The sequence below is a fragment of the Hyla sarda genome, chromosome 5, assembly GCF_029499605.1.
Source record: "Hyla sarda isolate aHylSar1 chromosome 5, aHylSar1.hap1, whole genome shotgun sequence".
Classification (NCBI taxonomy): domain Eukaryota; kingdom Metazoa; phylum Chordata; class Amphibia; order Anura; family Hylidae; genus Hyla; species Hyla sarda.
This window is the reverse complement of record NC_079193.1, coordinates 123,065,246-123,089,203: the sequence shown is the minus strand read 5'-3', so window position 1 is coordinate 123,089,203 and position 23,958 is coordinate 123,065,246. Positions and strand designations below refer to the sequence as shown.

General features: G+C 44.9%; 1 protein-coding gene across 4 annotated transcripts in view; it reads right to left on the bottom strand.

Annotated features, from left to right (window-relative positions):
* Positions 1–298: 298 nt before the first annotated feature.
* Positions 299–23,958, bottom strand: part of SNRK (SNF related kinase) — a 414,130-nt gene continuing 390,470 nt past the window's right edge. For all 4 annotated transcript variants that reach the window (XM_056520214.1, XM_056520213.1, XM_056520215.1 and 1 more), the window contains one exon: positions 299–2,243. In XM_056520214.1, coding sequence (XP_056376189.1) covers positions 1,028–2,243 — 1,216 coding nt within the window. In that variant the 3' untranslated portion in view covers positions 299–1,027. The remainder of the gene's footprint in view (positions 2,244–23,958) is intronic.

Sequence of the window (23,958 nt, the reverse complement as noted above, 5' to 3'; positions counted from 1 at the left end):
ACTCTAATGGTTAATTCCTGGAGGTATATATATCTGTCACCAGCCTTCTCTTGTTATGCCTGATGAAGCTGCGCATGCGCAGCGAAACGCGTTGCATTTCATAAATCCATTGATTTTACTTGGCTTCCTGATGGTTCCTCTCTGCGCCAGACAAACTCCTGAATCCATGGTCATTCGGTTTTGATTATATAACCTAGGCTGCACGGTGATTGGAAGAACTGTACCTGGTTGCATACCTGATAGCACCTGAAACTTTTTTTCTCTTGTTTCTGTTAACTCTTTTGCTGCTGTTCAAGTTGGTAAAGAAAGATTTGGCATTATAATACTCATCTCTTGTCTTTAATAAAATCCCTATTTTCTGTCACTAAAACTAGGAAAAACTAAAATTTTCTTCATTTGTGTAAAAACAAAGTTAAAGTAGACATCATTTTTTGGGTCAGTACTTCATATTTAAGGCTGGTACAAAGTAGATTCTGTAATTTGTCAGACAAAAGAGGGACTTAAGGTGTTAAAAACTATTTCAGTGCATGATTAATTTGTGCAAGCCTTGGAATATGAGACCACCCTAGAGGAGGATTCTACAATAAAACATTATTGCTTTGGTTTTCTCTCAGACACACAATAGTACACGACAATCACAATAGTCAGGACTGGAATTAAGCAAAGAAATCTAAGGAAATCATAAGGAAATCTAAAAAAAGGTCTCCTTAGCTTAAGTGCTGAAAATGAGATTCGTAAGTGCGTTACAAGGTCACACTAAAAATTATTTCTTTTTGTTTTCGTTAAAACAATTGAAATTTACACAGTAAAAATATTTAGAATGAGCTACAAAAAAAAAAAGTGTCAGCAAGAAGCCTGCATAGAAATGCAATGTGCTGCTGATCTACCTAGCAAAAACAAACTAAAACCGTAATAAATAACTAAGCCCACTTAGAAAAAAAATAAGACTATAAAATGGCATAGACAAAACCAGCAACTGTTCTCAGCCTTGAATGATGGTGCCACACTTATGTACATAAAGCAACTATTAAATGACATGGCAACAGCTGGCCTGACTAGTGGTACATAGCAATCCCTCCTTGGGATTCCTCTGGATATTCACAGATATTGTTTTTTCACAAAGAGGTAGCTGTAAAACATTGTTCTTAAAGTTTTTACTCTTCAGAAGCTCTAGTTCATTGGCAGAGTCTGACATTTGGTCAGAGAATAGTTTTATACTGGCTGTAGGTACGCTATTACCAGCAGTGCCATTCGAGCTAATGCACATCTTCCAGCTGGACTTCTCCTGCACTTTGACACTTGAAAATGACAGACTGTTTTGAGGATCAATGATATACTTGGCTCCATTATGGAGTTGGGAGCCCAGACACAAACCCATGAGTTTCAGGCTTTCTACAAGTTCTCCTGCGCTTCTTGGGGACTGTTGCACCGAGTTTCCAGAACCAGCGCAGTTACGGCTGTTCCCAGAGGAATTGTTGGTGTTGCCGTCAGAACTACCGGATGGACTGCCACCTCCTTTATTATCACTTGGACTAGTTTTGTCAACACCTGAACTTCCATTGCTTGGTTTACTTTGTCCTCCCCCATCACCTTGATTCCCAGGTGGACCTTCACTGCTGTCTCTTCTGTGCCAAGAATAGGTAAAGCCACTATCTTTATCTAGCCTTCTCCTACTCTCAGAATCATCATCACTTGTTTCTGAGCTGCTGCAGCTTGATCCTCGACCTTGGCTTTTCCTTCTGTGGTATCTTTTATGAACAGTACCAGGAGAAGCTATGTTCATTTTTAATCTACTTAGCTTTGGGGGAAGATTTTCATCCATATCAAACTCATCATCAGACTCTCCTTCTTCAAAGATCTGGTTGAGCACTGGGGCACTCTTCCTAGATGTTAGGCGGTTTGTAACAGAGGGCTTGCGTCGCAAAACAACTTGTGTGGAGAGTGAAATATGCTTCTTATCTTCTTCATCTTCCTCCTCATCTTCTTCAACTCTGAAAAGGCATTTCCTGCCACTTGTTGATGGGTTCAGGGCCACAGGAGGTACTCCTGAAGCTGTTGGGCCAGAAAAATCTGGCACATCCTCCTTTTTCAGTGGTTCCACAACGCCTTTATTTCTATGGCCATTAAGCACATTTTCTGCACTCCGTGCTGGTGTTGGTGGAACAGCCACATGGGCTAATGGAGAGGTTGTCAGATCATCCTCCAAATCTTGTGGAACATCAATCTTTGTGGGCCACGATTGCCTAAGAAACAAATTATAAAGTTATTACAAAACTGACACTACAATCAATAATAAATACATATAAAGACTAGGTATTTCGCCTCTCCCTGTTTTAGCACTGCTTGAAACCCAATTTTACAGATTAGATCTAAAATAAACTGGCATACAGCAACATTATAAAAGTTAAAGAGGTACTCCGGTGAAAACCTTTTTTCTTTTAAATCAACTGGTGCCAGAAAGTTAAACATATTTGTAAATTACTTCTATTAAAAAATCTTAATCCTTCCAGTACTTATAATCTGCTGAATGCTACAGAAGAAATTCCTTTCTTTTTGGAACACTGATGACATCACGAATACAGTGCTCTCTGCTGACATCTCTGTCCATTTTAGCAACCGTGCAGAGCAGATGTATCCTAAGGGCAGCATGGTGGCTCAGTGGTTAGCACTGCTGCCTTGCAGTGCTGGGGCCTTGGGTCCAAATCCCACTAAGGACAACAATAAATAAAGAGTTATTATTATTATTATTATTATGACATCAGCAAAGAGCACTGTGCTTGTGATGTCATCAGAGAGAATTCCAAAAAGAAAAGAATTTCCTCTGTAGTATTCAGCAGCTAATAAGTACAGGAAGGATTAAGATTTTTTAATAGAATTTACAAATCTATTTAACTTTCTGGCACCAGTTGATTTAAAAGAAAAAAGGTTTTCACCGGAGTACCCCTTTAAATCTCAGCAAAAGCATTTGGTGCATTTTTCTGCTATTAGACAAGTGCAAGGGCCTGTGTTCCATTTGTGGCAGATTTATATTTGACTTTACATGATTACAGTTTTCTTTTAATGGGCACAATGTGAACAATCCCAAGAGCCTGGCCAGTCTCTGCCCCTTGCAACGCCAGTTCCAGTTGCTATGATACAAATATGTACCAGGGCATTTATCATCGTTGCTTTGGTAAGCGAGTTCTGTAGTAATTTTTTTTTTTTGCTTACATGTGACATATTTATCATACTATCACAGGGGGTTGATTAATTTGTCTCACATAAGCAAAAACTAATAAATCACTTTTGAATACCATTTTTAGCACACATAAGCAAAAACCAAAGAATTAATTCAGAACATTCCTTTGTAACCCCCACCTCAAGTCGCAGCTGTGAAAAAAATGTGTTATATATAGATGTGTTTATAAATAAAATTGTTATCACTTTTTTTCCCCCTAAATGTACTAACACATTTTTTTTTCTCCTTTTAGATCCGTGTATGCAGAGGACTACTTTGGATTTAGTGAAGTTCGATGACCAGCGTTTTTTTGGTTTAACCTGTTCAGGACGCAGGGCGTATGCATACGCCCTGCATCCCGAGTCCTTAAAGGGGTATTCCAGGAAAAAACTTTTTTTTATATATCAACTGGATCCAGAAAGTTAAACAGATTTGTAAATTACTTCTATTAAAAAATCTTTATCCTTTCAGTACTTATAGTAACATAGTTCATAAGGTTGAAAAAGACCAGAGTCCATCTCGTTCAACCTATATCCCTAATGAGTCCCTACTGAGTTAATCCAGAGGAAGGCACAAAAAAAAACCTCATACTAGAGGTAAAAAATTCCTTCCCAACTCCAAATATGGCAGTCAGAATAAATCACTGGATCAACGTTCTGTCCCTATAATTCTAATTTACATAAACAGCAATGTTTTTACTCTCCAAAAATGCATCCAGACCCCTTTTAAATTCTTTTACAGAGTTCCCCATGACGACCTCCTCCGGGAGAGAATTCCACAGTCTCACTGCTCTTACAGTAAAGAACCCCCATCTGTGCTGGTGTAGAAACCTTCTTTCCTCTAGACGTAGAGGATGCCCCCTTGTTATAGATATACAGTCCTGGGTATAAATAGATCATGGGAAAGATCTCTGTACTGTCCCCTGATATATTTATACATAGTTATTAGGTCTCCCCTAAGCCTTCTTTTTTCTAAACTAAATAACCCTAATTCTGACAATCTTTCTGTGTACTGTAGTCCTCCCATTCCCCGTATTACCCTGGTTGCCCGTCTTTGAACCCTCTCCAGCTCCACTATATCTTTCTTGTACACTGGTGCCCAGTACTGTACACAGTATTCTATGTGTGGTCTGACTAGGGATTTGTACAGTGGTAGAATTATTTCCTTGTCGTGGGCATCTATGCCCATATTGATGCACCCCATGATTTTATTTGCCTTGGCAGCAGCTGCCCGACACTGGTCACTACAGCTAAATTTACTGTTCACTAAAACTCCCAAGTCCTTTTCCACGTCAGTCATCCCAAGTGTGCTCCCATTTAATACATAATCCCAGGCCGGATTTTTCCTCCCCATGTGAATTACCTTACATTTATCAGAGTTGAACCTCATGTGCCACTTCCCAGCCCAAGCCTCCAACCTATCCAGATCCATTTGTAACAGTGCCCTGGCCTCTATTGTGTTTACCGCTTTACAGAGTTAAGTATCATCTGCAAAGACTGCTACTTTACTATTCAACCCCTCTACAGGGTCATTAATGAATATATTAAATAGGACAGGACCCAATACTGACCCCTGTGGTACCCCACTAGTTACAGTCACCCAATCAGAATAAGTACCATTAATAAACACCCTCTGTTTCCTATCACTGAGCCAGTTACTTACCAACTTACACACATTCTCCCCCAGCCCCATCCTTCTCATTTTATGCACCAACCGTTTATGTGGAACCGTATCAAATGCTTTGGAAAAATCCAGATATACGACATCCAGCGATTGCCCATGGTCAAGTTTGGAGCTCACCTCCTCATAAAAGCTGATCAGGTTAGTTTGACAGGTCCGATCCCTCATAAAGCCATGCTGATATGAAGTCATACATTTATTTGTATCAATATATTCCAAAATAGCATCTCTTAGAAAACCCTCAAACAATTTACATACAACAGAGGTTAAACTAACAGGCCTATAATTTCCGGGGTCACCTTTTGTCCCATTTTTAAATATTGGCACCACATTTGCCATGCGCCAGTCCTGGGGAACAGTCCCCGTTACTATAGAGTCCATAAATATAAAAAATAGAGGTCTGTCTATTACACTACTTAATTCCTTTAGAACATGGGGGTGAATGCCATCTGGACCTGGTGATTTGTCTATTTTGATTTTTTGTAGGCGACACTGTACTTCTTCCCGGGTTAGACAGGTGACCTGTAAAGAGGAGTTTGCCTTATCTCGCTGTATTTCACCTGGCATTTCATTTTCCTCAGTGAATACAGTGGAGAAGAATTTGTTTAATATATTTGCTTTTTCCTGATCCCCGTTTATAATTTCTTCTTTATCATTTTTTAAAGGGCCTACACTTTCATTTTTGAACTTTTTGCTATTTATATAGTTAAAAAACATTTTGGGGTTAGTTTTACTCTCTTTGGTAATGAGTCTTTCTGTCTCTTTTTTTGCGGCTTTTATCTGTTTTTTACATATTTTACATTTTTCTCTATAGCTTTTTAATGCTTCTTCACTGCCATCCTGTTTTAGTATTTTAAATGCTTTATTTTTGTCATTTATTGCCCCCTTAACATTTTTATTCATCCATATTGGTTTGATTTTATTTCTGACCCTTTTATTCCCAAAAGGTATATACATCTTACAGTGAGAGTTTAAGATATTTTTAAAAGTCTCCCATTTAGTGTCAGTATTCTTGTTTTTGAGGACATTATCCCATTTTATATTGTTAAGGGCTTCTCTGAGTTGAACGAACTTTGCCTTCCTAAAGTTCATTGTTTTTGTGGCCCCTCGAGAGATTCCCTTATTGAAGAACAAGTTATAATGTATTATATTATGATCCCTATTTCCCAGGTGTCCTTCTATTTGCACATCAGTTACTCTGTCAGGTCTGTTGGTTAATATTAAGTCTAGTACGGTGCCCCCTCTGGTCAGGCTCTGCACCATTTGGGACAGATAATTGTCTTTAGCTATAGTCAGAAACCTGTTTCCTTTATGAGATTCACAGGACTCAGTCTCCCAAATTATATCAGGATAGTTAAAGTCCCCCATTATTACCTCCTCATTCTGATTTGCTGCCTTGTTTATTTGCCTCATTAATTGATCTTCTGCTTCTTCCATTATGTTTGGTGGCTTATACTAAACCCCTATCAGAATTTTATTATTTTTATCTCCATATATTTCTACCCATAATGACTCCACAATATCGTTTCCCTCCCGTATATCCTCACGCAGTGCGGTCTTCAGACTGGATTTTGCATAAAGACAGACTCCTCCCCCTTTCCGTTTTGTCCGATCCTTCCTGAATAGACTATAACCCTGTATGTTGACCGCCCAGTCACAGGTATCATCCAACCAAGTCTCTCTTATACCCACTATGTCATAATGCTCCTCAGACATCAACCACTCCAGTTGATCAGATTTATTGGTCAGACTTCTGGCATTAGTCAACATGCAATTTAATGGCATATGGTTGTTCTTCCTTTGAAGCCTATCCCTATTAACTATTCTAACCCCTCCCTCCGCTCCACCCCCAGGTACAATAATAAGTCCCCACTCTATCTACACTATCTTCCCCCTCTATGTTGCAGGTTCCCTCCCCCCCAGTCCCTAGTTTAAACACTCCTCCACCCTTCTAGCCATCTTCTCCCCAAGCACAGCTGCACCCTCCCCACTGAGGTGCAGTCCGTCCCTATGGTAGAGCCGGTAACTGACAGCGAAGTCCTTCTGAAGTTAAGGTTGTTCTTTTCTGTCTAAGTCCTCTCTGATGACACCTGTCTCGGGAAACGCCCAGTTTAGAAGAGGTTTGCTATGGGGAAACTGGGCGTTTCCCGAGACAGGTGTCATCAGAGAGGACTTAGACAGAAAAGAACAACCTTAACTTCAGAAGCTAAGTACTGAAAGGATTAAGATTTTTTAATAGAAGTAATTTACAAATCTGTTTAACTTTCTGGAGCCAGTTGATATATATAAAAAAGTTTTTTCCTGGATAACCCCTTTAAAGGACGTAGGGCGTAAGGAAATGCCCGTGAGAATTCCGGTCCCCGCCGCTAGCCGGTTGGGGACCGGACCGGGATGCCTGCTGAAATCATTCAGCAGGCATCCCGGCACATCGCCGTGTCGGCAATCGCAGGGAATCGCATTTCAATTCAGACATGCGATCTTCTGCTATTCCGGGCTGATCGGGTCTCTGGTGACCTGATCGCCAGGAAAATAGGGATGATCGGAGCTGTAAGTGACAGCCCCGATCATCCTGAGGGATAGGAGCGAGGTTGCTGCAGCCTCCTCCTATCCCCTGCCATTAGTCAGCAATGAGTGCTGACCAATGGCAGTTGAAGACAGGGGGTTGCCATGGATGTCGGGCAGAACGGGGGGGGGGAGAAGATGGCGGCCGGTACCTGCAAAGAAGATGCAGTGGGGACCGCCGATAGTCGGTGACATCAGTGGAGCAGGTAGGGAGGGGATGGCGTGGAGCATAAAGGAAGGTGGCAGTAAAGCGATCTTTACTGCTGCATTCCTAGTGGTTGCCAAACTGCAACTCCCAGCCTTTGGCTGTCTGGGCATGCTGGGAGTTGTAGTTTTGCAACATCAGGAGGGTCACAGTTTGGAGACCACTATTACAGTGGTGCCCAAACGGTAGCCCTCCAGATGTTGAAAAACTACAAATCTCAGCATGCCTAGACTGCCCAGTTCTGTAACATCTGTCCCTTCAGATTTAGCAATTTTCAGGAAAATTTTTAAAACTGCTGCTATACTTTGAAGCCCTCTAATTTTTACAAGTAAAAATATGTCCATTTTATGATGCCAACATAAAGTAAACATATTGTATTTGTGAATCAATATAATACATTTTTTTGGGAATATCCATTTTCCTTACAAGCAGAGAGTTTCAAAGTTAGAAAAATGCAAACTTCAAAATTTTCATGAAATTTTGGGATTTTTCAACAAGAAAGGATGCAAGTAACGACGAAAATTTAGCACTAAAATAAAGTAGAATATGTCACGAAAAAACAATCTCAGAATCAAGAATAATCGATAAAAGCATCCCAGAGTTATTAATGCATAAAGGGACAGTGGTCAGAATTGCTAAAAATGGCTCCGTCCTTAAGGTGAAAATGAGCTGCGTCCTTAAGGGGTTAATAGTAATAAAATGGTTAACAAGGGCTTGTGAGGGAGTGTTTTAAAAAAAAAAAAAAAAGTTTTTTAAACTTGTTGTGTTTTTTTCTATTTACCGTATTTATCGGGGTATACCACCCACCGGCCTATAACACGCACCCTCATTTTACCAAGGATATTTGGGTAAAAAAAGTTTTTTACCCAAATATCCATGGTAAAATGAGGGTGCGTGTGCGCGCGTGTATACCCCGATATACCCCCAGGAAAGGCAGGGGGAGAGAGGCCGTCGCTGCCCGCTTCTCTCCCCCTGCCTTTCCCCGCTGCCCTGTTGCCTCCCCCCATCCCCGGTGGCATAATTACCTGGGTCGGGTCCGCGCTGCTGCAGGCCTCCGGCGCGCGTCCCCTGCGTCGTTGCTATGCGCTGCACGGCGCATGACGTCAGTGCGCCGCGCGTGCATGGCAACGACGCAGGGGACGCACGCCGGAGGCCTGCAGCAGCGCGGACCCGACCCAGGTAATTATGCCACCGGGGATGGGGGGAGGCAACGGGGCAGCGGCGCCGGCAATGGGTGCCGCTGCCCCTTCTCTCCCCCTGGCTATCGGCGCCGGCAGTGGGGCGCCGGCACAGATAGTCAGGGGGACAGAACGGGCAGCGGCGCCGATAGCTAGGGGGAGAGAAGGGCCGGCAGCAGGGCTCTAGACCCCAGGGAAGGCAGGGGGAGAGAAGTGGGCAGTGACGGCCTCTCTCTCCCTGCCTTTCCTGGGGGTGTATCGCGTATAACACGCACATAGACTTTAGGCTAAAAATTTTAGCCTAAAAAGTGCGTGTTATACGCCGATAAATACGGTACTTCACAGGCTTGGTATTGGAAGCTGTCTTATAGACAGAGTCCATCACTAAAACCGGGGCTTAGCGTCAGCCCAAAAAACGCCTAGCGCTAACCCCCAGCCGGTACCAACAGGCCTGGAGCATCAAATATGGCCCTCCTGGGCCTAGGTGGTAACAGGCTGGCGTTATTTAAGCTGGGGAGGTCCAGAAACAATGGTCTTCGCCCACCCTGGTAACGTGAGGCTGTTGCCTGCTTGGTTGGTATCTGGCTGAGAATGAAAATATGGGGAACCCCACGTTTTTTTCCTAAATAATATAAAAAAAAAAAAAAAAGAAAAACATGCATAGGGTTCCCCCTATTGTTATTCTCAGCCAGATATCAACCAAGCAGCAACAGCCTGACGTTACCGGGTGGGCGAGGACCATTGTTACTGGCCCTCCCCGGTCAAAAAAAAGCCAGCCTGTTAGCGCCTAGGCCCAGGAGCGCCATTTTTGACACTCTGGGCCTGTTGATACCGGCTCTTTCTGGCACCCGTGTAGTGGTGGGTACTGGGGGTAATAATTGGGGGTTAGCGCTAGCTATTCCGATTTTTGTGGCTAACGCTAAACCCCGGCTTGGTAATGGACTCAGTCTATAAAACTGTTTCCACTACTAAGCCTGTAAAGTAAATAAATTAAAAAAACACAACACGTTTAATAAAAATTCCAAAAAACACCAGCCCTCGTTAACCATTTTATTAACATTAAACAGGGGCGAGTGAAAAGCTTGTCACCTGCCCCTGCTGCCCGACTAAAAGTCCCAGCATGTTCTTGCAGTAAGGACATGCTGGAAATTGTAGTCGTGCTGCGCGGGCAAGAAATGTGCGGGCAGGTGACAAGCTTGTCACAGCTCGCACCACTACAACTCCCAGCATGTCCTTACTGTAACATGCTGGCAGTTGTAGTCATGTGGCCTGGGCGGGAGATGTGCGGGTAAGTGACAATCTTCCACCCGCCGCACCTCTACAACTCCTAGCATGCCCTTACGGTAAGAACATGCTGGGAGTTGTAGTTGTGTGGCGCGTGGCGGAGATGTGCAGGTGGGTGACAAGCTTGGAGTTGTAGTAGTGGGGCGCGGGAGAGAAGGAAGCCAGAAAAAGCGGGCAACTTGTGCTCAGCTCCCTGGCTTCCCAGTGGGGAAAAATGACGTTATGGCACTGTAACTTCATATTTCATTCTGCCAGCTGTGATTGGCCAGGAGGTCTGGACCAATCACAGGTCTGTCCAGTAAATATGAAATTACAGTGCTGTGATTTCATTTTCCTGTCGGCCTGCTCCACATGTGAAAGCATGCTGGGAGTTGTAGTACTGCAATACCTAGCGAGTGGATGATAGATGCGGGCGGGTGGTCAGGGAGTGGAGCAGCACAAAAAGCAGTTGAGACTTTTTGTGCGACTTTTTAAAAATTGCTGTCAAAGGCAAGTTTGTAAGCTAGGCCTGACCAGGCTTACACTTGCGACTTTTTGAAGGGGGTTTGATACTTTCATTTGCTTATGTGTGACTTTCCCAATGATAAATTCTGACCACTGCAAAGTGAAAATTGCTTAGGTAGGGCTGATTGGTCTCACTGCACAATCTTATATTCTGTGGGATCCTGAAACGTGATCTAGTGTTATCAAGTTCTCTTGAACTTGTGTGTGCTGTGTAGTACTTCCAATGAGGTCTTCCATCCACATCACTTGTTAGATACTTGTGAAGCAAGTGCCCCATCAGCTACATATTTCATACATACGGTTGATGGTCGGAGTCAAATACAAACTATTGGAACTTTTTGGATCGCTGTATTACGGAGTAATTCAAGAGGAATTTAAGAGTAGTTCCTCTTGAATTCTCCGCTACAAACTAATGCACATCTCCTCTGCCCATTGACTTTAATGTTATTTCTGCTGGCCTGTTCACACTGCGGAAATTCTGCTAGCAGAATTCCAACGCTGAATTCCGTTCCGCTTGAAGAAAGAACATATTCATTCTTCAAGCGGAATCCGCTAGCAGAAATCAATTGAAGTCAATGGTAGAAAAAAATTCCGCCCGACATCGTTTTTGCGCGGAATTTGCACGCAATTCGCGGGCAATTTGCATGCAATTTGCACGGAAATGGCTGAAAAACCCTTCACTTCTTTTCCCCCCCATGTCCGCGCGCAATTCCGCGCAAATTTTGCGCAAAAATAACATTATTTTTTCCGCCCGTAAATTTTTCGGCGTGAATTGCTCTTCATTTACTCCGTGTGAACGCACCCTTACAACCTAAAACTTATACTAACAAATTAAAAATTTCAAGTTTAAGCTAGGGCTGGGCGGTATACCGGTTCATATCGAATACCGACATTTTTGTGCTGCACGATATGAATTTTAACCCATACCGCAATACCGGTTTGGCCCCTCCCCCTCGGGAATGAATGAATTAGCCCAGCGGTGCGCTGTCCCCACATCGGGGTACTAATCATATGTTGCCCGCGAGCGCTGTTCTGCCCCCCAATTAATTATCAGCCTAGCGCTGTCCCCGTCCCCATCCTCCCGTTTGTTGCGGCCGCCGGCGCTGACACACTCTCTATACCAGTGGTCTTCAACCTGCGGACCTCCAGATGTTGCAAAACTACAACTCTCAACATGCATGCTGGGAGTTGTAGTTTTGCAACATCTGGAGGTCGGCAGGTTGAAGACCACTGCTCTATACTGTGTGGTATCCCTATTCCCGGGCTGCAAAAAATAAAACAAAATAAACTTTATCTTCCCTCCCGTTGGTCAGGTACCGGCCTCATCTGCTTCCTAGGGAATGGAACGTCGGACAGCCATCAGCCTATCAACGATCGCAGCGATGTTCCGCCTCGGCCGCTGATAGGCTGAGCCCACTGTCATGTAAGAAGCCATCCAGAGCTCTTTACATGACAGTGGGCTCAGCCTATCAACAGCCGAGGCGGAACATCGCTGCGGCCGGTGATAGGCTGACGGCTGTCCGACGTTCCTGTCCCCAGCGTAAGGCCGACGTCAGAACATGCGTTAGTTTATTTTATTTACCTTGTGCCAGCGCCCGCTGCCGCAACAAACAGCGTGAGGAGGGCAGCGCTAGCGGGTGACGTGAGTATTTACCCCGATAGGGGCAGCGCTGGGCTGATAATTAATGGGGGGGGGGGGGGGGGGGGACGGCAGAACAGCGCAGCGCTGATAATTAATTTGGGGGCGGGGGGGGGGGGGAAGGAGGAGGAAATACCGTTATATACCGTGGAACTGCCAGAAGTTAAAAAAAATACTGTGATACACACATTTGGTCATACCGCCCAGCCCTAGTTTAAGCCTACTCCCCCCCCCCCCCCCCAAATAAGATTTTCTAGGCAAATCTAGACATCCCCAATGACTGGATTAATCCGTCTATTACCTTTTTAGGCATCAAAACTAACAACAATCTAAACAATTTGCTTACATACAACTATTCTCCTCTTCTTACAAGACCACAACTTTCTTTTGGGGTTAGGAAGGAAAAATATGGCAATGTCCTTAACGGGAATATGTCACCAGATGTTATTTTTTTTTTTTTTTTTTACAGGTTGAATAATGTTTTCACATTTTTAAAATATTTTTTTAAATAATTTATAAATAATTTACTTAAAATGTACTAAAAATTTATAATATATAATATTTCCCACTGTTGACCAGCAGAGGGAGCTAACAGGAGGAATATGGGGAAGGCAAGCAATTTTGAATAGACTGTTACAAATCTGGTCTTGTTCGTCTGCCTTCCTCTTTTGTCTGTGTGCACCATTTTGTTGGTGTCTAAAGAGTGGTAAAGAACAGACTACTGGATGTCACCTCCAGAGCTGATTCATTGCAGACTTACGATATGTTCACACAACGGAATGTCTGCACAAAGGATCTCTGTGCAGACATCCAGCAAACTGCACAAGAACATGCTGTCTCATAGACTTATGCAAAGAACGGGCACGTTTATTCTTTTCGCGGATGCAGAAAACTGAATTTCCATGCCGGAAACATCTGCCACAGAAATTCAGATATGTGAACATAGCCTAAGATATGATGTAAAAGCAGAATAGTGAGTACAGCTCTTGACGTGACTAGAGGATAAGCCATTATATATTATGCCAGCAGAATAATGAGTACAGCTTTGGAGGTGACTGGATGATAAGAAGTTATATAACAGAAGAATAATTAGTGCAGCTTCGGATGGGGGCCAGAGGATAAGATGTGATTTAACATTAGAACACTGACTGCAACTTTGGAGGTTACCGGAGGATAAGACTCTATAGAACAGCAGAATAGTGATTATAGCTGTGGAGGTGACTGGAGGATAAAACGTGATGTAATATTAGCATACTGACTGCGGGATAACACATTATAGAACAGATCATGTGCCATTCAGAAACCTGTAATTATTACAGGGCAATGATTAATTAGATAGGGTCTGAATGTCATACACAGCTTTTCCAGGCTCCTAAATTGCACATGATCAGAATAGCACTGAAACATTCCTTGGTAATCAGAAGCCATAGGAAAGTTGTGTCTGACTATCAGACTCTGTAATTACTCATGGCTCTGTAACAATTACAGGGCCTTACTGTCACACCCAGCTTTTCCCGGCACCTGATTGGCAGGAAATGTGTCCGTGCTTAGCAGATCATGTGCCATTCAGAATACTGGGAAAGCTGTGTGTGACAGTCAGACCCTGTAATCATTACATAGCCATAAGTCATTAAACTGAGTCTGAATATGAAACACAGCTTTCCCAGGCTTGGGAAAGACTGGAGAAAGCTATGTGTGACACAACTCCCACCTTGTGAGTCACTTCTCCACCCCAGCAGGGATACATAAACACTGCACTGACCTCCCGGCTGTCAGCTCACCCCCCTACCACCAGACTATAGGCAGCCCTCACCACCAAGGAGGATCCTTTACCTGCAAGAGCTGGATATGTACAACCTAAACTCAGCAGAGCTGAGTGTGTATGCTGGTACAGATTCTTCCATCATGGTCAGCAAACACCTAGTCCAACTCTGCTTCTTCACCAGTCTCCCTTCTCTCTTGGTGCTTTTACAGCCTGCATCTGTTTCAAGTCCTGGGGGGACTCTTGGTCCTATAACGCTGCCTGGGGCTGTTTCGAGTCTCCCCGCCCTGCTGCTCCTGGCCTCTCTCACACAGGTCCCATAAGAAGCAGCAGTCAGTGAGGTGAGTCCTGAAGTGTCTGAAAGTCTCGCTCTGATCACAATGGTGGCTTCCGTACCTCAGTAAAATGGCCGCCAGCTCCCCCCCTAGTTTTTCTTTCCCCTGTACTACCCATCCTCCATACAGAGCCTGCAGGGGACTAAAGGAAAGCTACCAGATGCTCTCCTGTGCGCATGATCAAGCACATGCGCCGGAATTACATAATGTAGAGCACGTGTGCTGGTGTCGTGAAGTGATGTCAGCACACTTGCTCTGGTAATGGCAGCCCCAATAATACACTTTTTTTTCTAAATATTAAATAAACTTAAATACAAAAAAATATATATACATGTAAAATAGATCACCTTCATAATATAATTACAATAACCTGTTCAGGACCCCGGGTGTACCGTTACGTCCTGACATCCTGGGTCTTACAGACCAAGGACGTACATGTACATGCGCCGGCCGGACCGGGGTGACTGCTGATATCGATCAGCAGGCACCCCGAGCAAATGCCCAGGGGGGTCATCAAACCCCCCCCATGTTGGCGATCGGCGCAAAGTGCAAGTGAATTCACACTTGTGATTTGCGCCTATTCCTGGTCATACGGGTCTATGGTGACCCGGAATATAAGGGGGATCGCGGTTGTCCAAGACACCTATGATCCACCTGAAGGGATAGGAGTGAGATGGCAGGGGTGCCACCCCTCCCATCCCTGCTATTGGTTATCAAAAGCGACGACCAATAGCAGATCGGGGGCGGCAGGGTTAACTTTTGTTTTCCCCGTTATGCCCACCCACAATAGGCGGGGCAGGACGGGGAAACCGAAGAAGACCGGGCGCCGAAGTCCACATACCCGTCGGTGGAGGCTGCGGGACGCGTTCGGCTGCGGTGATCGGCAAGGGCGGCGATGTCATGCGTCAGAGGACGGCTCCCTGGATCCTGCAGAAGTCGGTGAGTTGCCTAGCAACATCTGGAGGGCTACAGTTTGAGACCACTATACAGTGGTCTCTACACTGTAGCCCTGCAGATGTTGCAAAACTACAACTCCCAGCATGCCCAGACAGCTGTTTACTGTTTGGGCATGCTGGGATTTGCAGTTTTGCAACAGCTGGAGATCTACAGTTTAGAGACCACTGTACAGTGATCTCTATACTGTAGCACTCTAGATCTTGCAAAACTACAACTCCTAGCATGCCCACACAGCTGTTTTCTGTCTGGCCATGCTGGGATTTCTAGTTTTGCAACATCTGGAGGTCCACAGTTTGGAGATCACTGTGCACCGGTCTCTAACTGTAGCCCTCCAGATGTAGCAAAACTGCAAATCCCAGCATGCCCAAACAGCAAACAGCTGTCTCGGCATGCAGCGAGTTGTAGTTGCATACCTCCAGCTGTTGCATAACTACATCTCCCAGCATCAGCACATGTTGGGAGTTGTAGTTTTGCAATAGCTGCAGGCACACTGGTTGGAAAATACTGAGTTAGGTAACAGAACATAACTGAAGGTTTTCCAACCAGTGTGCCTCCAGCTGTTGCAAAAGTACCAGTCCCAGCATGCATGGTCTGTCAGTACATGCTGGGCAAATTCAAGTATGAGCTGCGGCAAATTTTTCGCCGCCGCGCAAATTTCTAGCGGGAAGCTCACTGTAAACATCCGCCAGTGCGAATGTACCATAAAAACACTACACTACCACATAATAAAGGGTAAAAAACTACATATACACCCCCTTACACTGCCCCCCCCCCCAATAAAAATGAATAATGTATTGTACGGCAGGGTTTCCAAAACAGAGCCTCCAGCTGTTGCAGATCAACAACTCCCAGCATTTCCGGACAGCCACTGACTGTCCAGGCATGCTGGGAGTTTAACAACAGCTGGAGGCACCCTGTTTGGGAATCACTGGCGTAGAATACCCCTATGTCCACCCCTATGCAATCCCTAATTTAGTCCTCAAATGTGCATGGCGCTCTCTCAATGTCGTATTTCAAGGAAACAGTTTAGGGCCACATATGGGACATTTCCGTACTCGGGAGAATTTGCACTACAAATTTTGGGGAGCTTTTTCCTCCTTTTACTCCTTATGAAAAGGAAAAGTTGGGGGCTACACCAGCCTGTTAGTGTAAAAAACAAAAACAAATTTACACTAACATGCTGGTGTTGCCCCATACTTTTTATTTTCACAAGTGTTAAAAGGGAAAAAAGACCCCCAAAATGTGTAACACAATTTCTCCTGAGTACAGAAATACCCCATATGTGGGGCGTAAAATGCTCTGCGGGCGCACAACAAGGCTCAGGAGTGAGAGCGCACTATGTACATTTGAGGCCTAAAGTGGTGATTTGCACAGCGGTGGCTGATTTTACAGCGGTTCTGACATAAACGCAAAAAAAAGAAATACCCACATGTGACCCCATTTTGGAAACTACACCCCACATGGAACGTAACAAGGGGTATAGTGAGCCTTAATGCCCCACAGGTGTTTAATGAAAATTCTTCAAAGTTGGATGGAAAAATGAAAAAAAAAAATTTTTCACTAAAATTTTTCATTTTCACAAGGGAAAATAGGAAAAAAGCCCCCCGAAATTTGTAACCCCATTTCTTCTGAGTAAGAACATACCCCATATATGAATGTGAAGTGCTCTGCTGGCGCACTACAATGCTCAGAAGAGAAGGAGCACCATTGGGATTTTGAAGAGAAAATTTGTCCGTAATTGAAGGCCACGTATGATTACAAAGCCCCCATAGTGCCAGAACAATGGACCCCCCCCCCACATGTGACCCCATTGTGGAAACAACACCCCTCATGTAATGTAATAAGGGGTACAGTGAGAATTTACGCCCCACAGGTGTCTCACAGAATTTTGGAACAGTGGTCCGTGAAAATGAAAAATTTTATTTTTCATTTGCACAGCCCACTGTTCCAAAGATCTGTCAAACGCCAGTGGGGTGTAAATACTCACTGCACCCCTTATTAAATTCTGTGAGGGGTGTAGTTTCCAAAATGGGGTCACATATGGGGGGGTCCACTGTTCAGGCACCACAGGGGCTTTGTAAACGCACATGGCCCCCGACTTTTCCAACCAAATTCTGTCTCCAAAAGCTCAATGGTGCTCCTCCTCTTCTGAGCAGTGTAGTGCGCCAGCAGAGCACTTGATGGGCTGATCAGGTCTCTGGTGACCCGATCACCCGGAAAATAGCGATGATCGGAGCTGTCAGGGACAGCCCCAATCATCTTGAGGGCTAGGAGTGAGGTCGCAGAGCTGCGATCTCCTCCTATCCCCTGCCATTGGTCAGAACTGATTCTGACCAATGGCAGAGCAGGACAGTGGGTTGCCATGGCAAGCCCCCGTTCTGCCCACCCCTGGATGTTGAGGGGAACGTGGGAAGAAGATGGAGGCCGGTACCTGCAGGAGAAGATGGCTGGAGATCCCCAATCGTCGCTGGAGACTGCTGAATCCTGGGTCAGGTAGGGAAATTATGAGGGGAATTGAAAGTGAAAGTGATCTTTACTGTGGCAACCACTAGGAAGGCCAAACTGCAACTCCCAGCATGCCCAGTCAGCCAAAGGCCGTCTGGGCAAGAAGGAGTTATAGTTTTGCAACATCTGGAGGGTCACAGTTTGGAGACCACTGTTACAGTGGTGCCCAAACGGTAGCCCTCCAGATGTTGTCAAACTACAACTCTCAGCACGCCTGGACTGCCCAGCCATGCTGGGAGTTGTAGTTCTGCAGCATCTGTCCCTTCAGATTTAGCAATTTTCATGAAATTTTTGAAAATTGCTGCTCTACTTTGAAGCCCTCAAATTTTTCAAAAAACAAAAATATGTCCATTTTATGATGCCAACATAAAGTGGACATATTGTATTTGTGAATAAAAATAAAATTTATTGTGAATATCCATTTTCCTTACAAGTAGAGAGCTTCAAAGTTAGAAAAATACAAAATTTTCAAATTTTCATGAAATTTTTTGATTTTTCACCAAAAAAGGATGCAAGTAACACCGAAAATTTACCACCAAAATAAAGTAGAATATGTCACGAAAAAACAATCTCAGAATCAGAATATTCGGTAAAAGAGTTTTCGCGTTATTAATTCGTAAAGCGACGGTGGTCAGAATTGCGAAAAAGGGCTCAGTCCTTAAGGTGAAAAAAGGGCTGCGTCCTTAAGGGGTTAAGGCTCACTGTACCCCTTGTTGCGTTCCTTGAGGGGTGTAGTTTCCAAAATAGTATGCCATGTGGTTTTTTTTTTCTGTTCTGTCAGCATAGGGGCTTCCTAAATGAGACATGCCCTCCAAAAACCATTTCAGCTAAATTTGCTTTTCAAAAGCCAAATGTTACTTCTCCTCTTCTGAGCATTGTAGTGCACCAGCAGAGCACTTGACGTCCACACATGGGGTATTTCCATACTCAGAAGAGATGGGGTTACACATTTTGGGGGGCATTTTGTCCTTTTTATCCCTAGTTTACAAAATAGTATGCCATGTGTTTTTTCTGCTGTTCTGGCACGATAGGGCTTCCTAAATGTGACATGCCCCCCAAAAAACATTTCAGAAAACTCACTCTCCAAAGTCCCACTGTCGCTTCTTCCCTTCTGAGCCCTCTACTGCACCCGCCGAACACTTGACATAGACATATGAGGTATTTCCTTACTCGAGAGAAATTGGGTTACACATTTTAGGAAGATTTCTCTCCTTTTACCCCTTGTAAAAATTCAATAACTGGGTCTACAAGAACATGCTAGTGTAGAAAATGAAGATTTTGAATTTTCTCCTTCAATTTGCTGCTATTCCTGTGAAACACCTAAAGGGTTAACAAACCTTTTGAATGTCATTTTGAATACATTGAGGGGTGCATTTTTTTTTATAATGGGGTAATTTATGGGGTATTTCTAATATGAAAGCCCTTCAAATCCACTTCATAACTGAACTGGTCCCCGAAAAATTTCGATTTTGAAAATTTCGTGAAAAATTGGAAAATTGCTGCTATACTTTGAAGCCTTCTGATGTCTTCCAAAATTAAAAACATGTCAACTTTATGATGGAAACATAGCCATATTGTATATGTGAATCAATATATAATTTATTTGGAATATTCATTTTCCTTATTAGCAGAGAGCTTCAAAGTAAAAAAAAATGCAACATTTTACATTTTTTCATCATATTTTTGAATTTTTCATCAAGAAGTCTATGGGAGGGGGCGTGACAGACCTCCCATACACTTGCATTGAGGGGGCGGGGCGTGACGTCACACAGGGCAGAGTCGTAACGTCACGCCCGTCCGCCATTGTGGTCGGGCTCCGAAGCCTCAAGCGGTGCCGGTGTGAGATGGAAGCCGTACAAGTGGGTGCAGCAGCCCAGATCCCGGGACCCCGGCGATCTGACATCTTATCCCCTATCCTTTGGATAGGGGATAAGATGTCTAGGGGTGCGGGGTACCCCTTTAAGGTACGAGTACACCCTGTATTCTTCCAGCCCCTGATGCTCGCCGGGCAGGGACCAGGATGCCTGCTGATTTCGTTCAGCAGGCATCCCAGCATATCGCCCAGTGGGGTCCTAAGGTCCCACCATATCAACGATATTGTCAATTCCGGGGATTTGCTGCGATTCAGTTTCCCGACGCTTGCCAGGCAGGGATCTGAGCTGGATGCCTGCTTATATCTTAAGCAGGCATCCAGGCAGAGTGCCGAGGGGGATCCTGAGGATCCCCCATATCGGCGATCGCCGGTAAATACTAATCGGCGTACTGCGTTGGTTCTGGGTCATCTGGGTCCCGATGACCCGGATAATGATTATGATCGGTGGTGTAATATACACCAACAATCATCGTCCGTACAGTACTGGGGGGCGGCACTGTTGCCATCCCCCAGTACAGCAGTGATTGGGTGGCCGCAGTGACCGCACCAATCACTGCAGTATAGGGAGAGGGGAGGTGGGCGCAGGAGCATGCTGCTCCGTTCTGCCCACCATTTCACAGAGATCTGGTGTGCAGGACAGAGTCCCGTGCTGCCATCTCCCCCCTCAGTGGTAAAAAAGCAAAAAAAAAAAGTGCCACCTTGCCCCTTTCTGTGGCCCCTTGGCACAGAAAGCAGTCAGGAAAAGTAGTAGATTAGGTGGAGACACCGGGGTTAAAAAAAATGATTTTTTTTGGCGCACCGTCTGTAGGTGTCCGTGGGTCCGTAGCACCTTTAGCTGCGTGACCCCGGCTCTACAGGGTCGCTGCGGTCTGCCCCCAGCGTTTTTTGGGACGCAGACCTTTTTTATTTTTTTTGCTAAACGTGTGGCCGGGCCCTCTTAGCTATAAAAGAGCGGTCTGCCACCGTTAGCTAAAGCCCAACCACCGCTTATCAGCGCTTTTTCGGGTTATAGCGGCTATTTTTATTTTCTGCACCTATAGGCGGTCCTTGCCACCTATAGCATGCCTGTACTGTGTGAACGGACCGTACCTCTGTGTGCGGCCTGCCCCACCGCTGTCAGTGATTTATCACTGATCAGCGTTTTTTGGGGTGTTCAGACGGGTGTATTTTTTGGAGGTTAAGCGTTTTTTTATTTCATTTTTCGGGTATTTTGTGTGGGGGTCTGTGTACGTGCCACCAGCCACTGTTCTGGGCTCAGTGGCCAGAACCCCCACTGACTTCTGCGCCCTCTGCCGCCATCAAGCGCTAATCAGTGCGCACACCACTGATTAGGTAAACGCTTTTTTTTGGCGCAGGGTTTTTTGCGTTAGAAGTTTTTTTTTTTTTTTAAGTTTCTTTTTCTTTTGTTTATTTTTATTTATATTTTTGTTCTTAGGGAGGGTTACATAGTTACATAGTACAGTTGAAAAAAGACATACATCCATCAAGTTCAACCAGGGAATTGAAGGGTAGGGGTGTGGCGCGATATTGGGGAAGGGATGGGATTTTATATTTCTTCATAAGCATTAATGTTATTTTGTTAGTTAGTTAGGTTAGGGCAGGTTAGGAAGGTAGTATTGTACCACACCACACGCAGCACATACACAAATAAAGTTTTCCCCATATATATATGTAAAAGGCTGGATACAGCCTGGATTTATGGGCTGGGCGATATATATTCGCGTGTTAGGAACACGTTGGACGTTACGTTGTGCGGACGTTACGTTGGTTTGAGGTTTCCCGACAGATGTTCGGGGCCCGGAAGACACGGAGGCTTCGGCAGGAAAGCGAGGGGCATGGACGGCGGATAAGCCGCAATGGTAACGGTGATGGGGCATGGGGTGAGCTCAGCAGAGTGGAGCGCGTGCTCCCTGGGGGCTTTGCTAAGCTTGATGTAGCAGCGTCCCAAGTCGGTCTGGGGTGCCGGTCTTTAGGCTACGGCCTGCGTCGGTAGTACGGGCGGGGGGGGGGGGGGGGGGGGGGTGGGGGTGTAAGTGATTGATGTGGATTCCTGTCCCGCTTGTGGAGTCCGGTGTTCGGGCACTGCACCACCGGCGTGGGGTGGGCTTCCATGGGGGGATTGCAGCGCTGCAGAGCGTACTTACCGGTTGGTACAGGTGGTGTTCTGGGTTGGTGATGCGGTTCAGCGCTCTCCGGACCATTTCCGCTGTGGGTGGACAGCTAGTCACGATGCATTGCCAGGAAACAGCTGCTGGATATTTACCCGCGGTCTCATGGTGCTGTCACACGGCGAAGAGGTACGCGGGTGGGTACCTGCAGCGCTGCAAACATGTCATCGCTGGGTATATCAGATATATGTTGCCTGGCAATTGGGGTAGATGTGGGCGCACCTTGCATGAACAGGTGAGGTTATGCTAATTGTGGGGCCGGTTCACCCTTCGGCCACAGCCGGCATTTGCCACCGGACCTCGCATTTGGGCTGGTATGCAGGGATTCTGACAGCTCCGCTCACATCACTGGGATTGGTTGTTTTAAATTGGCATGTGCGGTTCCATGTAGGGTGACTTCTGTAGTGTAATACACTTAGTGATGCGGCTAACGTTTTCCGCACTGTATATCCTTGGTTTTCAGTTAGATATGACACGCTCATGTTACACTCATTGTTTTTCTACACGGTATATACGCTGGTATTGTCAAGCAGTATACACGCCTGTCTTCGTACAGTATATGCGCTTGTATTCTCATACAGTTGCACGCTTGTTACACGCTAGTATTTTCATATCGTATACTCGCTTCTATTTTTTATACAGTATACACGCTAAGATTTCATACAGCTTACATGCTGATATTTTTCATGTAGTTTACAGGCTTACAGTATACACGCTGGTATTGTCATACAGTATATACGCTGGTATTTCATACAGTATACACGCTTGTATTTTTCATATAGTTTACACGCTTGTATTTTTCATATAATATACACGCTCGTATTTTCATATACTGTACATGCTTATATTTTTCATATAGTGTACACGCTAGTATTTTCATACAGGATACACGCTTGTATTTTCATACGGTGTAAACGCTCGTATTTTCACAGTATAAACGCTTATATTTCCATACGGTATACACGTATTTCTTATACAGTATACACACTTGTATGTTTATTAAGTATACACGCTTGTATTTTCATACAGGATACACGCTTGTTTTTTCATACAGGATGCACGTTTGGGTTTCATACAGGTTACACGCAATATATACACTTGTATTTCATATAGGGTACAATTTGTTTAACTACAGTCTTTTCATGTAACTTGTCCTAATTGTTTCCTTCAGTTTGTTGGTTTTTGCCCTTTCGTCCAGGGATAAGCATGTCAGGTTATTGTGGTAGGTATCAATTAGGGAGAGCGGAATCTGTTGGCATGAGTGACGTGGTGGTTATGCACCTTATTTAGGAGTGGTTGTGGCTTCTGGAAGCCGAAGGTTCGGCAGAGGTTTTCCCAGTTACACGGGTACGGTTCTGGTGGCTGTCATGTGTGAGCAATGGACGTGGGACAATTGTTGCCTCATTTCAGTAAGGATAAATACTACACTTCTTCCCTAAGAATGTTAGTGTTTTGCCCCCTTAAGGTGTACCCTTGGCAGTGGCACAGGCACACCTCTAGCCGCGGAATAAGTGAGGTAGGCGTTTGTCTCATGCTCCCTTAGATGTATACGTCAGTAGTAGGGATACATCCGCTCGTGTCAGTCAAGCTTAGTTAGTTAGGTATACGTTCTACTCGCACAGAAGGCCTTGACCATAAGTAAAAGGCTGGATAAAGCCTGGATTTATGGGCGGGCCCTGGGTGATATATATTCGCCCCCGTAGTGTTAGGGGCACGTTGGACGTTACGTTGTCCCACCCAGTTCCCTCCTTCAATTTCAGTACTTTATGATATTCCTTGTCAGGGTATGCCCCCTTAAGGTGTACCCTCGGCGGCGGCACAGGCACACCTCTAGCCGCGGAATAAGTGAGGTAGGTGTTTGTCTCTTGCTCCCTTAGATGTATGCGTCAATAGTAGGGCTACATCCGCTCGGGTCAGTCAAGCTTAGTTAGGTAGGTAGGTAGGTAGGTATACGTTCTACTCGCACAGAAGGCCTTGACCATAAATATATACACACTTCACCACCCATTAGAGTAGGGAAATGGCCCGCAGGGCGTTTTCAGCGGAGGAGGCATATGCTTACTTCTGATGATGAGCCACCAAGGCGGCA